The sequence below is a fragment of the Lepisma saccharinum genome, chromosome 25, assembly GCF_977018435.1.
Source record: "Lepisma saccharinum chromosome 25, izLepSacc3.1, whole genome shotgun sequence".
NCBI classification, from domain to species: domain Eukaryota; kingdom Metazoa; phylum Arthropoda; class Insecta; order Zygentoma; family Lepismatidae; genus Lepisma; species Lepisma saccharinum.
The window spans coordinates 45,118,639-45,142,675 of record NC_139253.1 but is presented as its reverse complement, the minus strand read 5'-3'; the positions used below and the strand labels follow the sequence as shown (position 1 = coordinate 45,142,675).

The 24,037-nt window shown below is 35.5% G+C and overlaps 2 protein-coding genes across 6 annotated transcripts in view; one reads left to right on the top strand and one right to left on the bottom strand.

Moving 5' to 3' along the window:
- pcx (pecanex) overlaps positions 1 to 16,971 on the bottom strand; it is an 88,341-nt gene extending 71,370 nt beyond the window's left edge. For 3 of the 4 annotated variants that reach the window (XM_083111803.1, XM_083111806.1, XM_083111805.1), the window contains exons 1-4: positions 16,612 to 16,971; positions 8,445 to 8,644; positions 5,823 to 6,019; positions 445 to 588 (exon numbers count right to left, since the gene is read on the bottom strand). In XM_083111803.1, coding sequence (XP_082967929.1) covers positions 445 to 588; positions 5,823 to 6,019; positions 8,445 to 8,644; positions 16,612 to 16,764 — 694 coding nt within the window. In that variant the 5' untranslated portion in view covers positions 16,765 to 16,971. The remainder of the gene's footprint in view (positions 1 to 444; positions 589 to 5,822; positions 6,020 to 8,444; positions 8,645 to 16,611) is intronic. The other variant, XM_083111804.1, reaches the window with a different exon arrangement.
- Positions 16,960 to 24,037, top strand: part of LOC145978885 (mitogen-activated protein kinase kinase kinase 10-like) — a 170,107-nt gene continuing 163,029 nt past the window's right edge. For both annotated transcript variants that reach the window (XM_083111809.1, XM_083111808.1), the window contains exon 1: positions 16,960 to 18,173. In XM_083111809.1, coding sequence (XP_082967935.1) covers positions 17,324 to 18,173 — 850 coding nt within the window. In that variant the 5' untranslated portion in view covers positions 16,960 to 17,323. The remainder of the gene's footprint in view (positions 18,174 to 24,037) is intronic.

The window sequence follows — 24,037 nt, the reverse complement described above, 5'->3', positions numbered from 1 at the left end:
ATTATGTAACATTCTGCTATGCTGGGACTATCAAGATTGGATGTTTAATGTGGTAAAATGTTAAACCGGGGAATGTAAAATCAGTGTTTCCCTGTATATGAATGTACTATTAGAAAGGAAATCTTTACTTTGTGTAATAAGTGAAATGTTTTAAATCAAATTTAGTGTTTTATGCACAAATTTAACACCAAATTACAACTTTATTGCTTTTGATCCCAAAATGTGTCGTTTTTGTACCAAAATCTTCCATCTCTAATTCACAATACATATGTTGCTCAAACTTTACAACACACTGCATGTTGGTAGGCATCAGCCAACACAGGTACCACTGATATTTTGACATGTCAGTTTGCAACATACACAACTCCTGTGAAATGTGCTGCCTTCAAGGAATTAAAAAAAAAAACTGCTGTGTTTCAATATGTTCCACAAAGCATACCCTACCTTGCAATTTACTCCTAAAATTTTCTCCTTCCGGCTGTGTGCATTGTTCTGCAGTGTGTACACTAACTTTTTCTATCACTGGTTTCAAAGTCACCTCTTCGCTACTTTCTGAACTATTTTTCCGATGAACATCTACTTTTAAATCTACAAAAAAGAAGGGAAAGAGTGATAGTAAATCTAACATATTTGTTTCCTTACAAAAACACAGGAAAAAATGCATATGGATCACACAGCATATCAAGGTGGAGCAAATTTAGTGTAACTTAATTGTTTTGCCTTAAGCATTGGTTCTATACCAAGTAGCATTACAATGTTGAAGGAATACTACTGTCGGATTAAAAGTTATAGATACTAGAGCTTGGACCAGTAGGCCTACATAAAAACGAGTTACATCAAAATTTAGCTTATTCAATTCTGCATTATTCTATGATTTTTTTTTTTTTGAATGACTTCTATTTATTATCATCGTGAGAACAAGAAAAGTGCCGGTTTTTTTCTTAAGTTTTGCTAATGATCGCTCTCAAATAAAAATGGATAATCAGATTGTGATGAAATTTTAGAACGATGCTCACAGAAACTTTTAAACACAATAATTAATTTTCAGATTTTAAAAATGTCCAAAAACAGTTATTTTAAATTTTGTGGAACAACTTTTTCTTGGTGTTGGATAGTCCTACAAATAATATAATGGTCTTGTTTAGAAGCTCTTTGCATCTGTTTTTAAAATCAATAATCTTTGTGAATTCGCATAGCAAAACCGATTTATATAGAATATTATTCAACAGAGTAAAGATGTACGAGGAATGTGGCAACACTGAACACGGGGATGTCCGTTGAACCATAAAAACTACGGTCTGTCACTGAGAGTGGTGTTGCCACGTTCTGCGTTCATCTTTACTCCATTCAAAAAACAGATTTATTTATTTATAAAATTTTTACAAAACTTAAAAAAAAAACTGGCCCATTTTTTGTTCTCACAACGATGAAAAATAGAAGTAATATTCGAAAAAAAAAAATTCGACAGCATAGATTAACGCAGAATTGAATAAACTAAATTTTGATGTAACTCATTTTTGTGTAGGTCTACTGGTTAATTTTCAGTTAGTGTCCAAATTCGAGTATCTATACTTTTTAATCCGACAGTAGAGTTCTTAATAGTGAACTAATCAAGAATACCACGGTCATTAACTGTGCACTAAGAGATGCAACACTGGTTGTAACCAAAAGCATACTCCAATGACACAAGCTGAGATGGTTATACCATAGCAAGCAAGAGAGAGAAATATATAATATTTTAGTGTATTTTCAATGGATTGGCAGATTAAGTGAAAAATGATGAAATATTTTCCCAACCTCCCAAAAAAGAACAAATTATAAAACCAAAAGTTTGAACTGCCATAATGCAAAATGGGTATAGAAAAAATCTATAATTTGCGTAACATGATGATCTCTTAGAGTAAGAAAGATATTTAAGATTAAAGTTAGTACAAACTTAGTGTCTTTATCTCACAAAATAACTATTTGTAATCTGACCCAAATATAACAACAGAGTTGAATACTAGGTAGCATAGTATTTCACAAGTGGCAATAACCCACCCAAGCACAAGTAGTACTAATCCACATGTAACAGCTGACAAGATCCATTGGCAATATTATACAATGGTTAGTTAAACACTCAAAATCAAGCAGAATACGCCAGCAAAGTTACGGAAAGTGGATAAATAGTTAAAGATTAACATTTGATGGCAACACACACAGATGAATTCATTTCTTTGACACAGCATAGTAGGTTCAATGAGGAAACCACACCATGGCCAGTCTTTGCATACATAAGGTGATGATGAATTTAGAAGTCATTTTTTGGAATATAAATTGCTCAGTTTTTAACACATTTGAATTGTGATTGAATTGCGGATAAATCTGCATTGTTTATGAAACTAGTGGCTGGTGCATGGAGCATCATGCACCTGGCATGCAGTAATGAGAGTGAGAGTCAAACTCTCATTTCCTGGCCTATTTGTCATAAAAGAAGCCAATAGAAGAATTGGGTGGACTACCTAGCACGAGGCAGTATTTGTGTTCACATTTGACTTGCAAACTCAAACATGGTCTCGGAATTAAAGATTTGCCTGGAAAGTGATATAAATCGAATGTAGATATTTTTTATACATCAGTGTGTGATGTCATTAGTGGCCTGTGGTAAACACAGCTTTTGTGCCATGTAGAAGTATGTTATAAAAAAACACTTTTTCGTGTGATGTGGGTAAGTGCATGCATAGATATTTTTTTTATATAATTGTAAAACTGATGGAAGTAAGTAAAGTTCACCTTTGCATACAAGAAAATAATTAAAAATCAAGTTAGAGAATTTTTATATCTAAGATGTATTGCACCTTATGTAGTGCACTAGTAAAATAAATATAAAATAATATAACATGTTTAACCTCAATAGGTTTTACTGTTATGGACTGAGAGAAGTGGAAGAATATATGAGGTAAACAGTCGAGGACAAATGGGTGGTGGACTCTGTATCAAAGCATTTGAATATTAATAAGATTAATGCAAGAAGGTAATATATAACAGATACTATGTGCCAATAATTATGTATGGAGCAGAGACTTGGACAATGACAGAGACAAAAGAAAGATGCAGCAGTGGAGATGAAATTCTTAAGGAGCATGTTGGGGAAGACTAGAAGGGATAGAATAAGGAATGAGGAGATCTGACAGGCAGTGGGGGTGATGAAGCTTCAGGACAGGATAGATCAGGCACAGATCAGATGGTTTGAACATGAAGAGGATAGGTGCAGAAAGTCTGCCAGTAAGAGCTTACAATGAAGGAAGGAGTGGGAGTAAGGCCAAAGGAGAGACCAAGATGTCGATGGAAAGAGCAGATAGGGGAGAGTGTTAGGAGAAGAGGTCAAAGATTGGAACAGTGTGGGAAGAGAGAAATGGTTAGAAGATAATGGAGAGGCTTGACTTCTATGCAGACTCAGCCAGAGGCAAGGAATGGCAAAGGATGATGATGATGAGGCTTTGCTATGGTCTCCCATTTAAATTTTCAGACTTATAGGCACCCTGCAGTGTGCATTAAAGATATGAATACAGTGTGTTATCCCCACCCTAGTTATTTGTGATCCAATGAGAAATTATTACAAAACATCTATCATATTTCTATTTCTATCGCAATGAAGGCAATGATTTTTTATTGAGTATTGTGACCGGTGATGAAAGCTGGTTCCACCATTCTGAACTGGAAACAAAGTGGAAGAGCGTGGAATGGTAGCATTGCACGTTACCGGCAAAAATGATAGCATGAAGACAGTGTCGTCTGCTGGCAAAGTTATGGGCACTGTCTTCAGGTATACAGAAGGGTGCATTCTGGTTGCATTTCTTGAACCTGGGGTAACTATAAATGCTCGCAGTTATATCCAAACATTTCACAAGGTCCATCATGCATTGCGAGATAAACATAAACAAAATAATCCTTCAACACGATAATGCATGCCTGCACTCTGCTCAGTTCATGGGGAAGGAAATTGGGAAAATGGGGTAGAAACTACTACCTCACCTTCCCTACAGTCCAGACATTGCACCCTCCGACTATCATCTGTCACATTTTGGGAAGGGACAGTTATGAGGTTAATGCTACCAGAGGACTGAGAACATACAGAAAACAGTGAGTCAGTATCTGCCAGCAGGTGAGACGTAGTTCTACCATAAGGGTATTTTCAAGCTTCCTGACAGGTGGGGAAAATGCATGCAAACAAATGGAGACTTTGTTGAAAAGTAAAGAAAAGCCTGTAGGTTATGATGTAGTATGCTACTTTAATAAAACCAAAACTCAGTTCATGAAAAATTGTTGATGATTACTTTCAGTATACCCACACCCCCTATACACCTTCATGCGTGGTGCTAAGCACAGGGGAACACTTTACCTTTTATACCCCTCGTAATTCACTCATTGTCATTATTAGAAAAGTAATGCAAAATACTAAAAATACATATAAAAAACTATAGGTTTATGAATCAATACATTTGGTCTTTGAGAACAGACGTTACAGTGATTAGTACCAATGTCTAAGAAAGCAAAAAAAAAAAAAAAAAATACCACATGCACTCAATTCAAACAGTTGAGGCCTGCAAGTTTGACAAATTATTTATAAATCAAGATTGATCACTTACAGGAGAGAGAGGTAAATTGTTAAACATTGTTTTTTTTAAAAAAAATGGTGAAGGAACAGGGATTCGTTGAACTGAAGTGATTTGTCCCACTTTCAAAAACATGACTCTTGTATCATTTCTTTTTAAACAAACTGATGGCTTCTCCCCCCCCCCCCAAAAAAAAAATATTGGAAAATCAAATCTGTTCTGCATCCAACTTCTCTCAAATACTATACCACTCCAGCTAGTGTCATTTAATAAAAACATTTATTAGCGGAGGTGGCATGAAAAAAAGAAGAAAAATTAATATAGTTGCTGCATAGACTAATTTTGGTGAAGTAGAATATGTTAAATTAGCTTAGTGTGTAAAAAAAAAAAAAAAAAAAAAAAAAAAAAAAAAAAAAAAAAAAAAAAAAAGGTAAAGTGTTCCCCTGTGCATAGCACCACGCCATGAAGGCGTATAGGGGGTGTGGGTAGCTTAGTGTCAGTACTGTAATCTTCTTGGACTAGATAGACAATACAATGCAATAAATTTTCCATTCTGGTTTGGAATAAGTAAAACGATATACATTTCTAACCATATCGCGAGATGTATTAGCTACAAAAGTAGCTTTCATTCATCCATTCTCATTGTGATACAAAATTAGGGATAAGCCAATATCACTTTCAACCGATACCGATACTCTTACTGATTCCCAACGATACTGATACATGAAACTTTCAACAATTAAAATTTGTTGAATACAATATGGTGTGAAAATATTTTTCTCCAATTATATGCATCAATTTACCAAGTAATTTGCGTTAGAATATTCAAGAATTGCAACAGAATATTAAAATAGCTATTATGTAATCACAAAATACAATTTTTCATGTAAAATTGGTGCAAAATAAAAATAATCTTTGAATTGTGCATAATTTCCAGGATAATTAGACTGTGAAAGTGTTATGCGGAATTTTTGCGGATCATGTGAAAGACCAAAATGTTGAAAAGCGATACTGGCATCGGTAGATGAATTCGATACTTTCTGATATCGATACCACTGGTATCGGCCGATAAAGACACATCGGCTCAGCTCTCTACAAAATCAATGTGAAATACCTTAAAGCCAGCAACACAATAGTAACGCAGATTCTCTGCTGCCCTAAGAACTTATTCATGGACATTAAGTTACACCCCAATTTCTTATTTTAGTAAAAAAACATTATAATTACCTATTACACTGGTTCCAGTTTTGAAAGAAATGTTTTCATTGGGTGCTTTGTTGATGTACTCAGATGATCCGATAACACTTTCAGCATCAGAAGGAGCATGAGGTTCACACGATGAGTTCCTGGAACTGCAACCAACGGGAGGCGTACCAGCTGGTCGGGTTGTGTTTAATACCTGAAGTTCAATGCCCTCATCTTCCCTATAAGGACAGAATTTAAATGTAAGGTTTTATTGAATATATAAGCAATTTAAACAGCAAGAATACATAATAGCTAGGGGAATGCATAATTTGCTTTTTACAAAAACACAAAATGTGAAATAGCACACTGTAGCATTAACTTTTCATGATTTTGAACGGTGTGAGGTGCATCTTAATACCATTTTTTGTCATGAAATGATGCAAAATGAACTGAAAAATGTGAAATAAACTCTTAAAAACATGAATTTTAGGGTTGATTTAAACGCGACTCCTTCCGGGGTCTGAAGTATCCTGTGAGTTATGCAAATATGATAACTATATAAATGAAGTGGTGGGTTTTTTTGTGTAATAAGTATAGCATTTTAAATCAAATTTAGTTTTTTTTATTCATAATTTTAACACAGAAATGTCATTTTATATTCAACTTTTGATCCCTAAATATGCCAAGTTTTCGTACATAAATCTTGATCTATTCACCATAATTATGTGGCTCTAATAATAGCATGTTTTGCTGTATCACTACATGCATATGAATAATCAGATGCATTATATTTTTCTTGCATGTTAAGTTTGTTTATTCCACTTCTCACCTTTTACTGTTTCTTCTGCTACAAAGGTAGAAATTAAAGTGAAAAATGCAGGCTTGACTAGTTCTCAAACCTGAGTCTCTGTCAAACCGTGCCATTGCTACAAACTGAGTTACTCAGCAAGCCCTGATTTCAGTTCGTTCAACATGTGTGGAATTGTCTCTGTCATGTTGGTGCTATGGCTGAATTTGCATTCTTTCACTTAGATTTCGCTAACGTAATAATTCTTCTACAATATTGAAATTTGTTTCAGATATAAATATCACAATGGAATATGGTATATGAAATGATAAAAGTAGAATTGGTGTAACCTCATCAAGATCAAGCAAAAAATAAACAAATGTGTGGATGGTATTGTAATTACGCTACAATATAAAACCACCACATTTTGTTCCTGTCAGACTGGCCACAAGTTGATTTGATTTTGATTTGGTGTCCACTTCATGCACAGCAAGGCTAATCTGGAACTGGACTTACAGCTTAAAGTAGGATCCGAACCACTATGTGGCTCCACCGGGTATCGAAATGTAACTTCCCCCAGCCCACTTCTAGCACCTTCTGTCCAAGACCACCCTATCTAAATAGTCTACAAATAGATAGTACATAATCAAGAAACAATAAAAACTATGTGGTTTTATATCGAAGGGTAATCCTTGAAGCTATCATGCATGGTTGTAAAAAAAAGTACACTCAGTACCATTTTTATGCAATAATGGATGATTTTCAGTTCCTAGTGGAATATTTTTAGATATGTAAATATACTGCAACATGGAGAAGTATATCTGCACAATGATACTGCAGTAGTATAATGATCTAAGTTAGTGCTATCTTAAAAAAATGAACATTGACAATCAAGTTGTTGTTTTGGTACATGACAAAAAAAAAACAAATGCACATTACAGGCCACGATGTGACCTACACATCATTGATCATTATGGAAAAGTCTGCAACTCAGTGTCGTTTTGTAAAGGTTAAGTACTATTTTCCTTTTTAATGTACGGAGGTATTAAGGTATTATTTCCTTCCCGGAGGCTATGCAATATTGGCACAATACCTTTTTATATTGCATGTATAGAAATCAACAGCTTGCATAACCCACTTCCTCAAATATACATATAAATTAAAATCCAATGAACAGTAATACACATCATGTACACAAGAACCTAAATTAGCAAAAATAACATGCAAGTTCACCAAAACCATGATCAAACAATTCCTGCAACTACCACAAATATTTCCAGAATAGCCACTGAAGCAATATATATAAACATATATAAGTGATGATCATGGAGGTTGTCTATTTTCTTATTATCTACATATTTCCGTATTGAAACATGAAATTTATTAAAACTTAATGAAAATTGAGAAAAGAACAACAAGCAAAAATGTTCAACAAGTACTAGATAATCTATAATAAAGGTGGTCAAAAAGTAGCTTTCCAAACATTGATCATTATACAGGGTGATTCGAAAGTCAGGTTACGTAGGTATTTATAGTATATCTTCAATGTGTGCACCTTGAACGTCAAATCATTTATGCACGTGATATTTCCAGCTATCCAGAACCTTTTGTTGAATGTGCGGCATAATCATGTCTGCACAATGCGTTCCTTCAGATCTACTCCATGTTCTGAATCTTAACTGAGTAGATAAGCATCTTTAAATGACCCCAAAGGCAAAAATCCATGCTGTCTGGTATGGAGACTGCGGTGGCCACTCAACAACACCATGGCGACTGAGCCATGCTCAAGGAAACTGGACAAAACAGGCAAGGAAAACTTCCTAGATAACCTGACATTTGACTCACCCTGTAAAACACTGTCAGTAGCTGGTCCTTACCTCTGAGTATTCTGGCCGTAATAGTTCAACTCTAACCTCCGCCTTTCACTGTCTGGAGCATTGTATTCTACTTCTTCTTGTATGCAATTGGAAGTATCATACATACGATGCAGGCGAAAATTTATTACTTTTATTGTAATGAACAGAATAGCTATGGTGGCACAATAGCCAGTCCATAAATACAGCGTGGGTGGAAAATACTGAAAAAAAAAAAGAAATTGGTTAATGTCATGATAATTACGTCACTGAGGAAGTAAAGTCTGCTCAATACTTCAACCTGGTTCTTGGCCTAAGTTTCATTTGTGTAATGAACCTAAAAAGTTTTACGTGAGAATGAGAAAGGCACTTAGAATAATAGAAAGGAATTTCAAATTTGGAGAAATAATGTATGATGACACATTGGTGTGTCAGATAACGGAACCTGTGAGGCTGAATCTTCAGACACAGACGACAAAATTTTGTATGTCCGTACTTCGCAACACTGTAGTAAATTTTCTGAAGTGTAATATTTTGACTATAATGCAAATATCAATAACTAATTTGTTAATTTTTTTTTTTCAGACTGGAAAATTCTTTGTTGAACTGTCACGAAGGATTGATGTGTGTCGATTTGGACTATTCAGTTGTAACGTACATTCACGACTATTCCAAGTATCCTATTCTTGCATCAAAGACAGTTAAATAACAAATTATTTTACAGTATCAGCAATACTGCGATTTTCTTTTTTAAAAAAAGGTTCACATGCTGGTTGCATCTCACTTCCTTGTTAAAAAAAAAAAAATTGGCATAAAATCTGTGACAATTATATGGTGAAATACAACACTAACCCACTCAGAAAGGGAGTCTTCAGACAGAAGTGCCAAGTGATACATGACATAGGGATTTCACACTGAAGTGACATGGGCCACTCAAGTCTGTAAATTTATTGTTCACATATGCCCAACAGGACAAGGCAACATGAAGAGTGTTATTGATAGCAAGGCTTCAGACATAGAAGATAAACTTTTGTATGTCCGTACTCCACAACACTGGAGTGAATTTTCTCAAGCGAAATGTTTGGTAACAGTTCAGATTGTTTTATGATTTTTTTCAAATTCTCATAGCGAAAAGACTAATTATCGTAAAATTTTGAAAATCATTGTCACATGAAATTGAGTCTTCCTTGAAGTAATGAGCACTGTTTGGATTCGAAAAAAAAGTTATTTATGTAGAAAAAAAAAACAACACAACTTACAAATTGCCTTACGCAAGCATGCATGCATCCTATGGACATGGTATTCTCCATTGACAAGCGACAGTAAATGGAACTAGTGGGAATGAATGTAAAGTAAATCAGAACATTAGTAGAATGCATTTAGGGACTTTATTTTAAAGCTAAGAGAACAAAACCTGACCTGCCTAACCTAACCACGAAAGCATATATACTTAAAAAAATTTTAAGTAATTGCTAAAACTCCGTAGTATGCGTTAACAGATGTAAATCAAAAGCGAACCATGTAGAAATTGCATTCGTAGCATGATGAAATCGCAATAAAACAAAAGGAAATTGGGCATACTATTTTGACTAAAATGGAAAAAAAACTAATGTGTTAACTTTATTTTAGACAGGAGAATTGTCACTCTGGCATAAAAGGTGACATTTACTCCTGAAGGTATGTTTACAATGTCAATAATTATGCCTGTAGCTTTTTATCAGTGTGAAATATAGTCCCTTATGCTAAGCAAGGAACATAAATGAGAGAGATTATGAAAACAGAGCTTTCAGAAAAATACTTGGACCCAAAAGAGATGAAAAAAGAGGAGTGTGGAGAAGGATACACAATATTAAACTGTGTATATTTCCTGATATAATTAGAATTAAATCAAGAAGACTCAGTTATGCCATGTAGCAAACATGTGAGGTGATGGTGACCCTCCATACCCCCATGAAAAATTGAAAATTTTTAGCCGGTTGGAAAGATTGTTAAAAATACGAAAGTTCCTTGTTATTTTTAGCACATGGAAATGCATTATAAGCGAGTAATTGGCAATTTTATGTGGCATGATTTATGACCATACACACACGAGGACTGCCTATGTTGTTAGGTTTTGGTCCTCTTAGAATAAATATTGTTGATTGTCATTCATATGAACGCTTCATGTTGTTTTTAGTATGTAGAGATGTGTTGCAAATTAATAATAAGCGATTTCATAAGGTATGATTTAAGACGTCGTGCACAAGGAATGCGTCCGTTCTTATGTTAGGCCTGCTAGGTTTGGTTCTCTTAGCATAAATATCATAGTAGTGAATGTAGCGAGCGGGAAGTGTGCTACCAAACATGTTGTCACGTTGTTCTACAATATTTCAATTTTAGGATTTCTTCAATAGAAAGCCTGTGTGTACATTAGTGAGTTGCCATGAACAAGAAATGTGTGAAGTGTAGCAGACGTTATTTTCAAAAACTTACACTTCCTTTTCATGGTGATAGTAATTATGCGTTATCCTTCGATATCCGCCATTGATTTCTTGCATGGATGACGAAAATTTCTTCAAATAAGTCTGGGATGCGAAGAATTTCACGTGCTGTGGTCACATATTGAGAATAAATATCTCGCTTATTTGTGGTTTCCTCATGTTAAAATCACTTTCAGGCACCTTAAAACACCAATATATGCAGATTGGAAAGAAAAAAAGTTGTATTTCCGAGGGGGTACGATCGGTCACCAGCTCCGCATGTGAGAGGATACAAGAGTTTACAGGGATCTTGTTGGGAAACCTAATGGTAAAGACTTGTAGAAAAGCCTAGAAAAAATGGAATGACAATATTGAGAGAGACTTGAAGTAAATTGGTAAAGATAGTTATAAGTTGCTGTGGCAACAAATGCCAGAGTGTTAGGTCCGTACCCAGGGACGGTCATGGACCACCAGTCCCCTCCTTTGCAGAACTAAGAAATACTTGAATGTAAACCAATAAAAATCAATGAAAATAATATGGATGATTTTTCATATTTTGTTCACTTTGTAAATATATTATTTTCTTAACATGGCTGTTCGATGGTGCTGGTATAAGAAAATTAAAGAATATTTGAAAACATTGTTATTTGTGTAACACAGTATTCATGGTCGTATATATATACAGAAATAATGGGAGGGGGTCAACTTTCCAAAGGATAGTAAAACTTTAATAACTGTAAACCATTAATAGTAATAAGGGTACCCTTGACCCTCTGTACCCCCTAGAGAAAGTGAAATATTTTGCATGATATATGGAGAATTTGTTGCTTATGAAATTTTCAGTACATTTTAGCTTGTGGAAATGTGTTATTGTGAAGTAAAGTACGTCTGCTACCTTAGCATGAAGAACAGCCCATAGGCTTTGCGCAAATGAATCCTGCACCCAAAATGACATTGCAGAACAGCAACTATAATTTTACGTAGTTCGGTTAGGATTGTTAGGTTTGGTACCAGTAGTTATTTCAAACATGTTCAATCGCTATTTGAGTGTGCATATAAAGGGTTTTAACAATAAAAAGCAGCGAAAGCACTATGAAACGGTAGCTTTTGCTTATGTGGGCAATACTTTGTGATCGAATATCTCAATTATTTGTGTTTTCCGTGCACTGGAACTAATTTCATATTACATAAAACAACAAAATGCAAATTTCAAATCAATTCTTGAGGGGGTACGGTGGGCAAATGGCCTCATAATAACTATTTTCTGATGCTAATGATCAAATTTTAAAAGGGTTACTAATAATTATTATTATTTCTATTTAAATAACCACAGTGGACTCCTTTTCTATTCAAACTCTAAAGGTGACACAAAAAGTTTGAATTATCCAAAATTCGAATTAACGAAAACATCATATCATTAAAGATGATTTCAGGCGGAATAAACTTCTGTTCGAATTTCCGAGTAATTCAAATCATCCAAGTGAAATTAAAGAGTCCATTGTATATATCAATGTGCACCTATTTATATTATTTTTCATTATGTTAATGGTACGACAGCGTGCCTATTTCTATTTTCAACCTCTAAAAATCTATCAAAACATGTCTGAATTTTTCAGATCACATGCAATTATTTATTGAAAATTACAGTACATTTTTGGAAAACAAATTATGAAAGATTCTTATATTTTGAAGAAAATAACATTATTGTAACTGAAGAATATGTGCACATCCGTTAAAAATAAACCATATTTTTTTCCAAAACTTTTTGAAGTATTATAATGAAATGATTAATTGTTGCTTTGATTACATAATTAATACAAAAAGTTTACTATTACGATATTGTATATATAAAGTGCCACAGAATTTTAAGAACACTTCAAACAAATTGGAGAAACTTCCGGTATTGTAAATTCGCTCCACATTTATATACATACGTATTATGACAAAGTCTATTGCAATTATGGGTAACAGTTTGGTATATCGGAGACATATTTCTTCATTTTTACAGAAGGAACTACTTACAGAAATGAGTTTATCTAAGGTTTCCAACGTTCATCGAGATATTTTCTTCGTGGAATCTATTTGACTGGGAAATCATGTATTTTTCAAGAGAAATATTTCACTGATGCACAAGTGCCATTGCTTTCGCTACGTAAACCGGATGCTGCATAAGTTTGATGATGTAATCCCCTGTCAGTGTTTCCAACCCCCCCTTTTTAACTATGCTTACCAAACCTAACCTTATCAGAAATGGTTTCTGGGGCTATTCGCCAGCTACAAGTGCATAATGTACAATTTGCACACGTGACGAAGACAATAGTAGGTATTTTTCGGTGAAGAAGGTTGGAAACACTGCATACCTACAACGGTAGTCAACCTGTGCCCGCCATATTGTGTGTTACGGAAGCATAAAAAGGAATAACAAAAAATACTCTCTATGTGAAAAATTGTGTTTTGTTCAGTGTAAAAAGCATAATGGGCAGGTAACAGTTCAGATTGTGTTATGCTCTTTTTCAAAATCTTGTAGCAGAAACACTAACTATCGTAGGACTTTACCAATCATTGTCACACGAAATTTGAACCTTTCTTAAAGTATTTAACAGTGTTTCGATTTCGGTAAAGTACTTGTTAGTGTTGAAAAAAATACTTAAAAAATATCTTACACAAGAATGTCTCCTCCCGATATGCAAGGCATTCTCCATCCATGGAAGCGAAAGGAAGAATCGTGAAATATTGCTGAGGTAATTTAAACGTTACGGAAGCTACTTAGTGCAGTTATCTCCTGAAGGAAGCACAAATTATGTGAAAAATAAGATGTTAAAAGTACCTTGTCAAAAACTCACCATTTTGAAAACTTCATGCATGACAGACTACAACCGCTAGCTGTTCAATCTCTCCCCGGATGTTTGCAGAAGGTCCAAAGGGGTTTCGTGTTTGAGAGAAGCATGTGGTGAATCGGGACGTGTTTATCCCGTTTCGCCACATTCTTCGGCCCACCCTGTATAGAGGAATTAGACCCGATGCGGGGATTGTCAGATCGCGAAGAATCTAGTTTCATTCCCAAGAAACTTGCATGGGGGCGACGAGACTGCCACCTAGCGAGCTTCTCGCGATTCACGTTTTCCTTGTTGAGCGAACCAGTGTTCTCTCCCAGCCGATTCCGATAACATCAACTCCAGCAATGGTGCTCCACGGCGTGATAGCCCTGAGTCAATGTGGGCGTGACTCAGCTCTTAGCTTCCCGTACACCTGAGATGTCGACTATTACGTGGAACCTTGCGGACATGGAGTTAAGTATTTTTTTTACAAAAAAAGGTTTAGTTTACCACGTTACCTTAATAGATAATTTTTGAATCTTTCACCTCCTTTTTTCTTTCTTTTTTTTTACTTAAAAGTTTAGAAAACATCGTGACTTCACTTGCAAAATAATTTCCTATCGCCGGGGTCTAATTCCTGCAAAATATATAAGTAGTCAAAAGAAGGAATGATCATGGACATAGTTTTGATAGCATAACTGTTGTAAGAGATAGTGGGAACCAAAATAAAAAGAAATGGTTGACGTGGATCGTCATTGTAAATATTTTTGTGAAAATTTGCCAAGGGGGGTAATTGCTAACAGTTTTTTTTTCTTGTGTGAAACGACTTATTTATAGTTTTTCAGGGCAAAAAAAAATGACCCAAATTGCACACCCATTCTGGGTTCTGCCCCTGGAGTACTTGACCTACAGCCCCCTACCACTACCGTGGCCCCGCCTCTGCTCCAGCTACCCAACTTTTACTATAGATTCCCTTTAAAGGCAAGTCAGAAACAGGTCTTCGGGCTTCCCGAATAGCAGTTTTGTAGCACTCATCATTTGTGAAACTGTACATCAGACTAAACACAGTTGTTAAATCACATTTTTGAGCCATGTTCCCTTGGCCCTGGAAAAATATCTGTAGCCCCCACCTGGATGTTTCCTTTGGCATACAAATTTTCCGAATCCTCGATTCGATATGGGAAACTTCATCGGTGTTTTGTGGTGTGGACAAGAACGACATTTGTGCAGGAAACCATTGTCGACACACCACTGAAAAGCTGTCAAGTTGTTTGAAAAAGTTTTGTGAAGCCTGCAGCGGTTCCATGTATCTCCGAACATTTTCCCTGCCAGACGAAAGTACACACTCAAACACTGCACGTAAACGACTAGAATCAGTGAACCGACGCCGAAAACACCTTCGTTCCTCACGGATGTGACCCACAGAGAAACAGAAGTTCGTCCGAAAGACGATAGTAAACAAATGGCTGTTGTCAACTGTAGGATTACATAGGAGTATATGGAAGTGGAAGACCTGTGTCAACAAAATACCCAGTAAGTTCTCACTAAAACTCCGCAGTATGTGTTAACAGAAGTAAATCGAAATCGAACCATTTAAAATTGCATTCGTAGTATGATGAAATCGCAATAAAACTAACGGAACTTGGGCCTTTTAATGTGTCTCCGATATACCGAACTGTTACCCAATTATGTTGTCTAATAACAAATAAAGTATTCTATTCTAAACCAATGGGAGGGGGTTTGGAACAAATTAATCCTCCCCTTAAATATGGCCGACACTAATATGAATACTTCTGATAATGGAATGTAAATAATAAGCACCAAGCTGCATGCCATGTGACAGCATTCATCTGTAAGAAACTGAACTATCGATGAGTTGAATTTTTTCCCCCATTACTTTGGACCATAATATTGCAACTCAACAATTGTACATCTAATTGCAATACTGCCATAGCATTGGGGTTCACATCTAATACTCTCAACAGCATTTCGGATCCACTCTACCTTCTCCCTAAAAAAAAAAAATCTGGGTTTGGGCTTGGTGTGGAGTAACATGCTGTGTTTTAAAATTTATTACTGCACTCTTGTATAACTGTAATAAAGTGAAAGAAAAGGATGCACTGAATTTTGTAAATGCTAAATTTGCTAAAGAAAGCTAGTAACATTAATAAACACCCAAGAAAAACAATATGTACGTATATAAAATCTTATTATCCCCCTATTTCCAAAGATCATTAATGGCAAATGTCCAACATAGGAGAAATTTTCCTACTAAGAACAAAATTAGTGTTCCTGCAATGGAAACTGAATTATGTTCAGTGAATAGCCCTTAGATAGTAATAAGATTAAAAAAATAGGTATTACAAAATTCCCTCAAATTTCTAATCATCGGAAACTCCTACAAATTGTACATTTCATACTAGCTTCTCAAACAATAATACACTTGTTCATAGAGTTATGTGCATTACTTCAAATTATTGTCAGATATGCCAGTTTTAAAGCAAGTAGCTTGGTTATCTCAAAATAGATACCGCGTATTTATTTCGTTATAGAAAAGGAGTAATGATAACATATATTGCTTTAAAAGTAATCGCAATATTACTTTCATTATTCACCAAAACAAATGGTCATTTTCAAATTGTTTTTGTGCATTGAGAAATAATATACATTAAAGATAAATAATGCACAAATCGACAGCTCAATGTATTAACTAATTCCACAAATATACAGTTCAAAACAATCGTTTGAAAATTGAAGCCAAACCAGGAAATGAAATGCTCAATACCCAGCACGGACTTTGACCTCCATCTACAAACTATTATTATATATTGTTTTAAGTTTACTCGTCAGTGCACAATAGCTAATACAGAAAATAACAATATATCCAAACACGGAAGTAGTGAAAGTATTACTTACCAGGTAGATTGTAAACGGTAGGCACAGCAGAAAAAGCCAAACGTAAAGGTGAAATGTGTTACAGAAAATATCTTGGTGAGGGTCATAAAACCAACCTCCTGTAAAGGAGGCCCACACACCCTGACGCAAGATTTCAAGTGTCTGGGACCCCATGCTTCTATATCTTCATTTCCAGGGAAGTATTACATGTTTTCGCCTCTTCATAGACGAAAAACTGATATTATTGGTTTCGTACGACGTTACAATCGATGTCTTCCAAGGCAGCCATCTTGAATTTTGTTAAGTCACGTGATCGTACCAAAACCAATCGAAACGTTTGTCACACCCTGTTTTGATCAGAAGGTCAGAGTACTAAACATGGCGGGGGTCAGCTGCAGTTCGCGATGAGCTCTCTTCCATAAACTGAAGTTGCATGGTATACTGAAGATATCAAATCGATTGTTTTAAAAAATCAGTATTATTATATATTTTGTGCTGTAACGGCAGCTGTGTGTTCGTCAGATGGAGGTTTTAAGTGAATGTGGGACATGAAAAGTGGACTAGTTAGTTGGATTGTTTCTCTTGTGCCCAGAGGGAGCTCCTGTAGAAGCAAGTGTCATAATACCGACCACCTGGCTCTTGATGAAGGTATTGTTCCCGCTGTTGCAGAAGAATCGTCACCGAATTGTACGATTGTAGTGGGAGGGTCGCGAATCCATCCCAGAAGTGACGAATGCCTCCATTATTGACGTCCATGGAACACAGCAAGTCGGCTTACGGGAACAGTAATGGCCGAGACGATGCTTGCAGTAACAGCACTAGTCGTACCACATCCCCGATACCGAATACGATTAGCACTGCACAACAAACTAGCAACAACAGCAGTCCGGTCAAAAGCAAGCCTAGCCCGACAAAAAAAACAGACACTGCGCTGCAGAAAAATTCGTCGCTATTGACTGCTCTCTATGATTATCAAGCTCAAGGTGAAGACGAGCTTAGTCTCAGACGTGGTGAAATTGTTGAAGTCCTCTCGAAAGATTCGAAAATCTCAGGAGACGAAGGATGGTGGACAGGAAAAATTGGTGACAAAGTGGGGATATTTCCATCAAACTTCGTTACGCAGGGGGAAGATATTATTAGAGTGTCCAGTGTAATTAATGACTTGCAACCGATTGAGATTGATTTTAGTGAGCTGGAACTTGAGGAAGTAATCGGTGTTGGGGGTTTTGGTAAAGTGTACAGGGGCTTTTGGAGAGGGCAAGAAGTAGCAGTTAAAGCTGCCCGTCAAGATCCTGATGAAGATATAAGTGTCACCTTGGAAAATGTGCGACAAGAAGCAAAGTTGTTTTGGCTCCTTAAACATGAAAACATTGTTTCCCTTGAAGGGGTGTGTTTACAAATGCCAAATCTATGTTTGGTCATGGAGTATGCTCGTGGTGGTTCTCTCAATCGTGTTCTTGCTGGTCGTAAAATACGACCAGATGTGCTAGTTAACTGGGCAATACAGATTGCAGGAGGAATGAACTATCTTCACAATGGTGCACCTATAACTCTTATACATCGTGATCTCAAATCATCGAACGGTAAGTTTTTATCATTGTAACATTGATTTTAGTGTGTTCATTGATATTTTTTAAAATTACACTGATGCCATCTAAGGAATATATTTTTTAAAAATTAAATTAAACCTATAATTTAATGAAGCTATTATATTCAGTACCTATGTCAGTATAAAAGTACTCTGCACTCATGATAGCGGGCTGAGGTAAGTGTCATGGCCTGATGTCATTTCCATCTATTTACGCTCTTGGTTCAGTAGATCAAGGTTACAATATTGAATGAACTATTATTGCTGCATTACTTATCCTTTTGGGTATGAATTTACAATACTGGAAGTATCTCCAATTGTTTTCAAATTCGGCATACTCGCTAATTTTGGCCTCGTAATCACGAATCTGCAGTTAAAAATTGGCGGTCACGTCTAGAAATTGCAAAATGACCTTGTCAATTACCGCTACGATTCTCCAATACACTAACATGGAAAGCATTTTTCCTGCTATGAAGACTTCTTCCTTTCCGCACAACGGTCTTGCTACCTTGTGTTCTGACGTAACACAACGTTGCTCAAGTGTTGTGCAATAAGTGAGACCCGTTGCATGGATTGTTGATTTGCATGTAAGAAAATGGTGTCTTGCGTAAGGGTGGAAAACATATTTGCCCCAAGAACCATTCACGGTAAGGTTAGGCAAGCATAGTTAAAATTAAGGGTTATTGTAAACATAGTTTTGAAACGTTAATCATTGAAAAAAATAGTTGTTTTCTTCATGCCCCCTCCCCCATGAAAATGTAAGTCAACCAAAAATTATGTATTTCACACATATAATTTCATTTTAGCCGCAATAATATGTGTTCATTATTGCATGAACACCATAAATTCAAATTTAAGCAATGTTTTTTTTAGGGAACAACACTATTTGCATTCACAACTTCTTCAGAATCATGGGCATCTGGAAAGGGGGGCATGCCCCCTTGCTGTAAATAAATACCTTCCTTGCCCCTCCCTGGAAAAAATCCTATGAATGTCCATGTTCAGAATGCGACTTCTTTGGCCTAAAGTGCTGTCCATCCATGGAAGACAAGACTAGCATGAGAAGACAAATGTACATGCAATAATGGAAGTGAGTAGAAACATGCAAGAAAAACACTAAACTTTCAGACCAGTATTTCGAGTGATTGTATCCACTTGTTTATTTTATTATCACTCGCCTTGTTGTGTTTGTGATTTCCGATGGCTGTTTCAACTCACAACAACCACTCTTAATGTATTTTGTCAGGAACAATAGTGCATGTGACTCAGCAATCACACCTATTTTGCCACTGAAATCATACAGTTGTTCCATAAACACATGTTTTGATGACCATAACTACTTCAGATTGACTACATGTTCCAAGCCATTAAACAGAATGTAGATGATGTGATGACTCCTTTGTAAACTCTTCATATATAGGGTTTTTATTTTTGAGATTTAAAACCAACTTCCACAAACTTCATTAAGTTTAAAAAGATTATTGTCCTCTGTTTTTTAAACAAAATATACTTATGGATAATACTTAAACATTACTTGGGTTAACACTGTAACTCTGTAGCATAGGATGCTGGAAAATAAGGGAATTTGTGGTACGCTTGACCCTCTGTACTTGCTCGTTATAGTGACATATTCTGCATGGTTTATGAAGATTATGTTGTTTATGAATGTTTTTCATTGTTTTTAGCTTGCGGAGATGTTTTATTGTCAAATAATGTATGCCTGTTACCTTGGCATGTTACTTACCATGAAGCAGAACAGCCCGAAGGATTGCCTCAAGTGGATGTAGCATCCAACATGGCATTCCACAACAGCAAGCTATAATTTTATGTTGTTAGGTTAGGAGTGTTTGTTTTGAAGTTGATAGCAATTTGCGACTTGTTCTTTCTCTATTTTAGTTTGCAAAATGGTTATTACTAATAAAGAATGGCAAAAGTACTCCCCAGGTGGCAGGATTTTATAATTTGGGATCAAATATCTCCGTTATTTGTGTCTTGAACCAATTTTATATTTACGTGAAACATCTAAATCTGTTGATTATACAATTTCAATGCAATTCTCCAGGGGGTACAGTCGGTTAATGGCTGCATAATTTGAAGTAAGTGGTGGAGCTTTCCTGGCGACGAATGAGGCAAGGATTCTCTTGGGCAATTGACGAGGTAGGTTTAGGAAAAAATTCCATGCTTTCAAAAGCTGACATCACTCTCATCTTCAGGGTAGAAGTTTTTCACTCACCTGGTCGATAGCCCAAGAAAATCTTTCCAATGACCCCAGATTTGTTTTTGTGAAATGAGTGTGAACCCTGGGGAGGCAACTTTTGACAAAACACATTGGGGATTTGAACAATCAATTACCAAAACTAAAAATAATTCAGTTGGCAGCCACTTTTTCTCAGGAGGTAGATTTTTATTTCAAATATGGGCTAAGAAAGCCATGAATTCAACTAAAATAAAGGTACACACTTTGAAATGTGATCTTATAACATTTAATTAATTAATATAAGATTATATTAATAAGTAATTAATTTTTACGCCGGAGTGGGCTTCCTAAAGAACTCTATATACATGGTTCTACTGTTAACAGCTTGATAGCTATGAAATACATTCTAATACATGCCTGACTCTACCATATTGCTGCAGATTTTAAAATTTGGCAAGGAACTGTGAAAAAATTATAATATGCAGGGCTTGAAAAATCCAGGTCACCATGGCAACTGAAAATTTGAGACTGGCGACTTATGTTTTGCTGTAATATTGCCATTTGTTGCCAAGATTCTAAGTTCAAATTGCAGTACAGTAAATTATTTTTTGTCCCAAGTTCCTTTTGCTTTATTGTGATCACACTACAAATGCAATTTTAACATGGTTCAATTTCGATTTACTTCTGTTAACACATACTCAATATATGCTTTTGTACTCGCTTGTCAACTGAAAATACATTGTCCATGGGAAGCACGCATGCTTGCGTAATTTACATTTTAAGTTGTTTTTTTTGTTGTTTTTATAATAACCTCTTTCAAAATCCAAACAGTGCTCATTACTTTAAGGAAGGTTCAAATTTCATGTGACAATGATTACCAAAATGCTATGAATTCTTCCTACTAGGAGAATTTGAAAAAAATCATAAAACAATCGGAACCGTAACCAATTATCTTTATCAACATTGTGAACATTCCATAGAGTCAGTAACAATTTCTTACTCTTTGTCCCTCACCCCCATCTTCTCGCTTTCTCTTGGCAAGCACTTTGGAATTAAACGCTCACATGATTTAGCCATGTTTTGAATTTGGTGGTGATCAGCTTCTTATAGTATGCACAATTGCTAGGTGGTTTCTTGGCACCTTTCAGAGCTGGCACCTAGCTCTAAAGAAGATTTTTCGAGCACTGATAATGTTTATTCTGATTTAATGATATACATGAAACAGAATACACACGCACAAACATTAGGAAACCCTTACTACACTTGCTTAAAAAGAAAAAAAATGTAATGGTAATTTTCATAAGCAAACTCGAAAGGTGAATTTGAAAATTTGCATGCCGGGTGAAACATGGCGAACGGGCACCCTGTTTTTGTCTATCCGTGGACGTGTACATTCTCAAAATGTTGATCACATCCCCATAAGTTTTCACATGCAAATGGGTACAAAGTTTTCTGAGTTTTATAAAAGTAAAGAAATAAGTCGTTAATCAGTGTCTTTCCTTCCTACTTTCACCTACTTAATAGTTTACAAAAGTTGATATCTAGTATTAGCTTGATTGTTTATGGAAGCCATTTACTTTATCCCCATTACATATTTTTGACCAAAATGTGGTGGTGGGATGAAAAAGCTTCTCATCATTCCACAGGAAATACAGGCATAAAATGTTGATTTCCTCTATGCATCTTCACAAGTTGAATCCGTATTAAGAAAGGTTTACTATCACTTAATCCTGGTCCACTATCTTTTAATTGTACTGCACATATGTTATACCTCTTGTATTTTAATGTTAGAAATATTTAAACACACTTTTTGATGTAACATTTTACACGGGTTTCCTTCATCAGACATTTGTATCAGGCACGTATCTAGAAATATATTTCAACGGTCCAAACCAAATGTCTCAAAATAATAATAATAATATCAATAATTATAACAAGAATTTAAATGTTTAAATTAAAATAATTATAATAATTTGGATTAAAATAGTATTAATTAAAATATTCAAATTAATTAATATATTTTTATTACATGAATAGGTTAAAATATGGAATAAGGATAGTAATATAACAGCACATATTCATTATCTTTGTACGTATAATTAAAATCAGCAACATTTGTAAAAAAAATTAAACCCTGGCAAGGAAATTAATGTCGGATTGATAAATTATTGAATATCTAAAGGGATGTAAGATCCATTTGATGAAAAGTAAAGTTCCTGGTAATGTTTTATGCATATTATTATAATTAGTAGTAATAAATCTTGCATAATCCTTGCCTTCCAATAAGTTCGACGGAAATAAATAACCCTCAATTAAACAACAAGTATGTTTTTATTATTCTAAGTAAGCCTTTGGGATGGGGGACCCCTCTAAATACGTCCTTGATTTGTATGTAGTTTAGTGAATGTTACAGTTATAGCAATATGACATTTAACAACAAGAAAGATAGAAATGTTAGACATTGAATCTTTCTTCATATGTTCAACAATGAAGGAAGCCTCCTGCACATTTAAATCTGTCCCCCTTTACTCTCTTTAAAAACTTTATCTTTGTAATGCTTCTCTTCAATGATGTGAACTGATAGACCTGACCACCATAGTGTCAAATTATATTATATAATAGGCACAGTTCTACCTTTAGGTCACACAGTCACGTGCCCCTCCATCCATTATTTTTTAAAAAACTACAATTATAACAAGTTATACTGGTTTGCAACGCTTGTATTTTATTTGCTTTGCTGCAAGCAGTCTTCATCGGAGCGAATAGTCACATTGTGGCTGCGGACTTCCTGCCTTACTGCTTGAACATCATCTCTACATTCTGAGCTGCAGGAGAGGTCGGGGGGTTATGGGTGTTTTCATTGCAAATGGTCACAATATCGCTGAGAGCCAACATTTGGGGCTCTGTTTTTCGGTTTCCCGTTAGATGGTGGTTGTGTCCATTTTACCATACCCGTAACTTACCGAACAAAAGGAATGGGAGGGAACTTGGGAAGAAGGAGGAGAGAAATTTGTTGTCAAGGTTCGATGTGCTTTGAAAAGTTTTTATAAATTTGTGTGATTTAGAGACTTCTTTACTGCACATGTGCACATGGAAATAGAGCAAAGTGAATCATGTGAGATACAAAGTAACATTTTAAAACACCATGACCGATTGTTGCCTAAATCAACTGGGAATGACTTAAGATTACCGAACCTCTCTCCGATTTTCTTCATATTTGACATACTCACTAATTGAGGCCTCCTAATCACGAATCTGAAGTTAGAAGTTGTTGGAAACGTGTAAAAATTGCAAAATAAGGCGTTAGTTTTCGGAATGGAAACAGTCTATTTTCGCCAAATTTTTTGGTTCACAAGGAAATATATGTATTCCTGATACTACCACGACACCAAATTTTAGCTATGTTTGCCTAACCGAAACTAACGTAACCACACGTCAATGGTTCGTGGGGCTAGCATGAATGGTTCACAATTATTTGCAATTTCTAGATGTTTCTGACAAATTTTAACTTCAGATTCGTCATTAGCAGGCCTCAATTAGTAAGTGTGTCAAATATGAAGAAAATCGGAGAGGGGTCCAGTCATCTTTCATACCATCAAATGTTCAGATATAAATACGGAAAATTTAATAATACACAAAAAGTAAGAATGGATGTGTGGGTG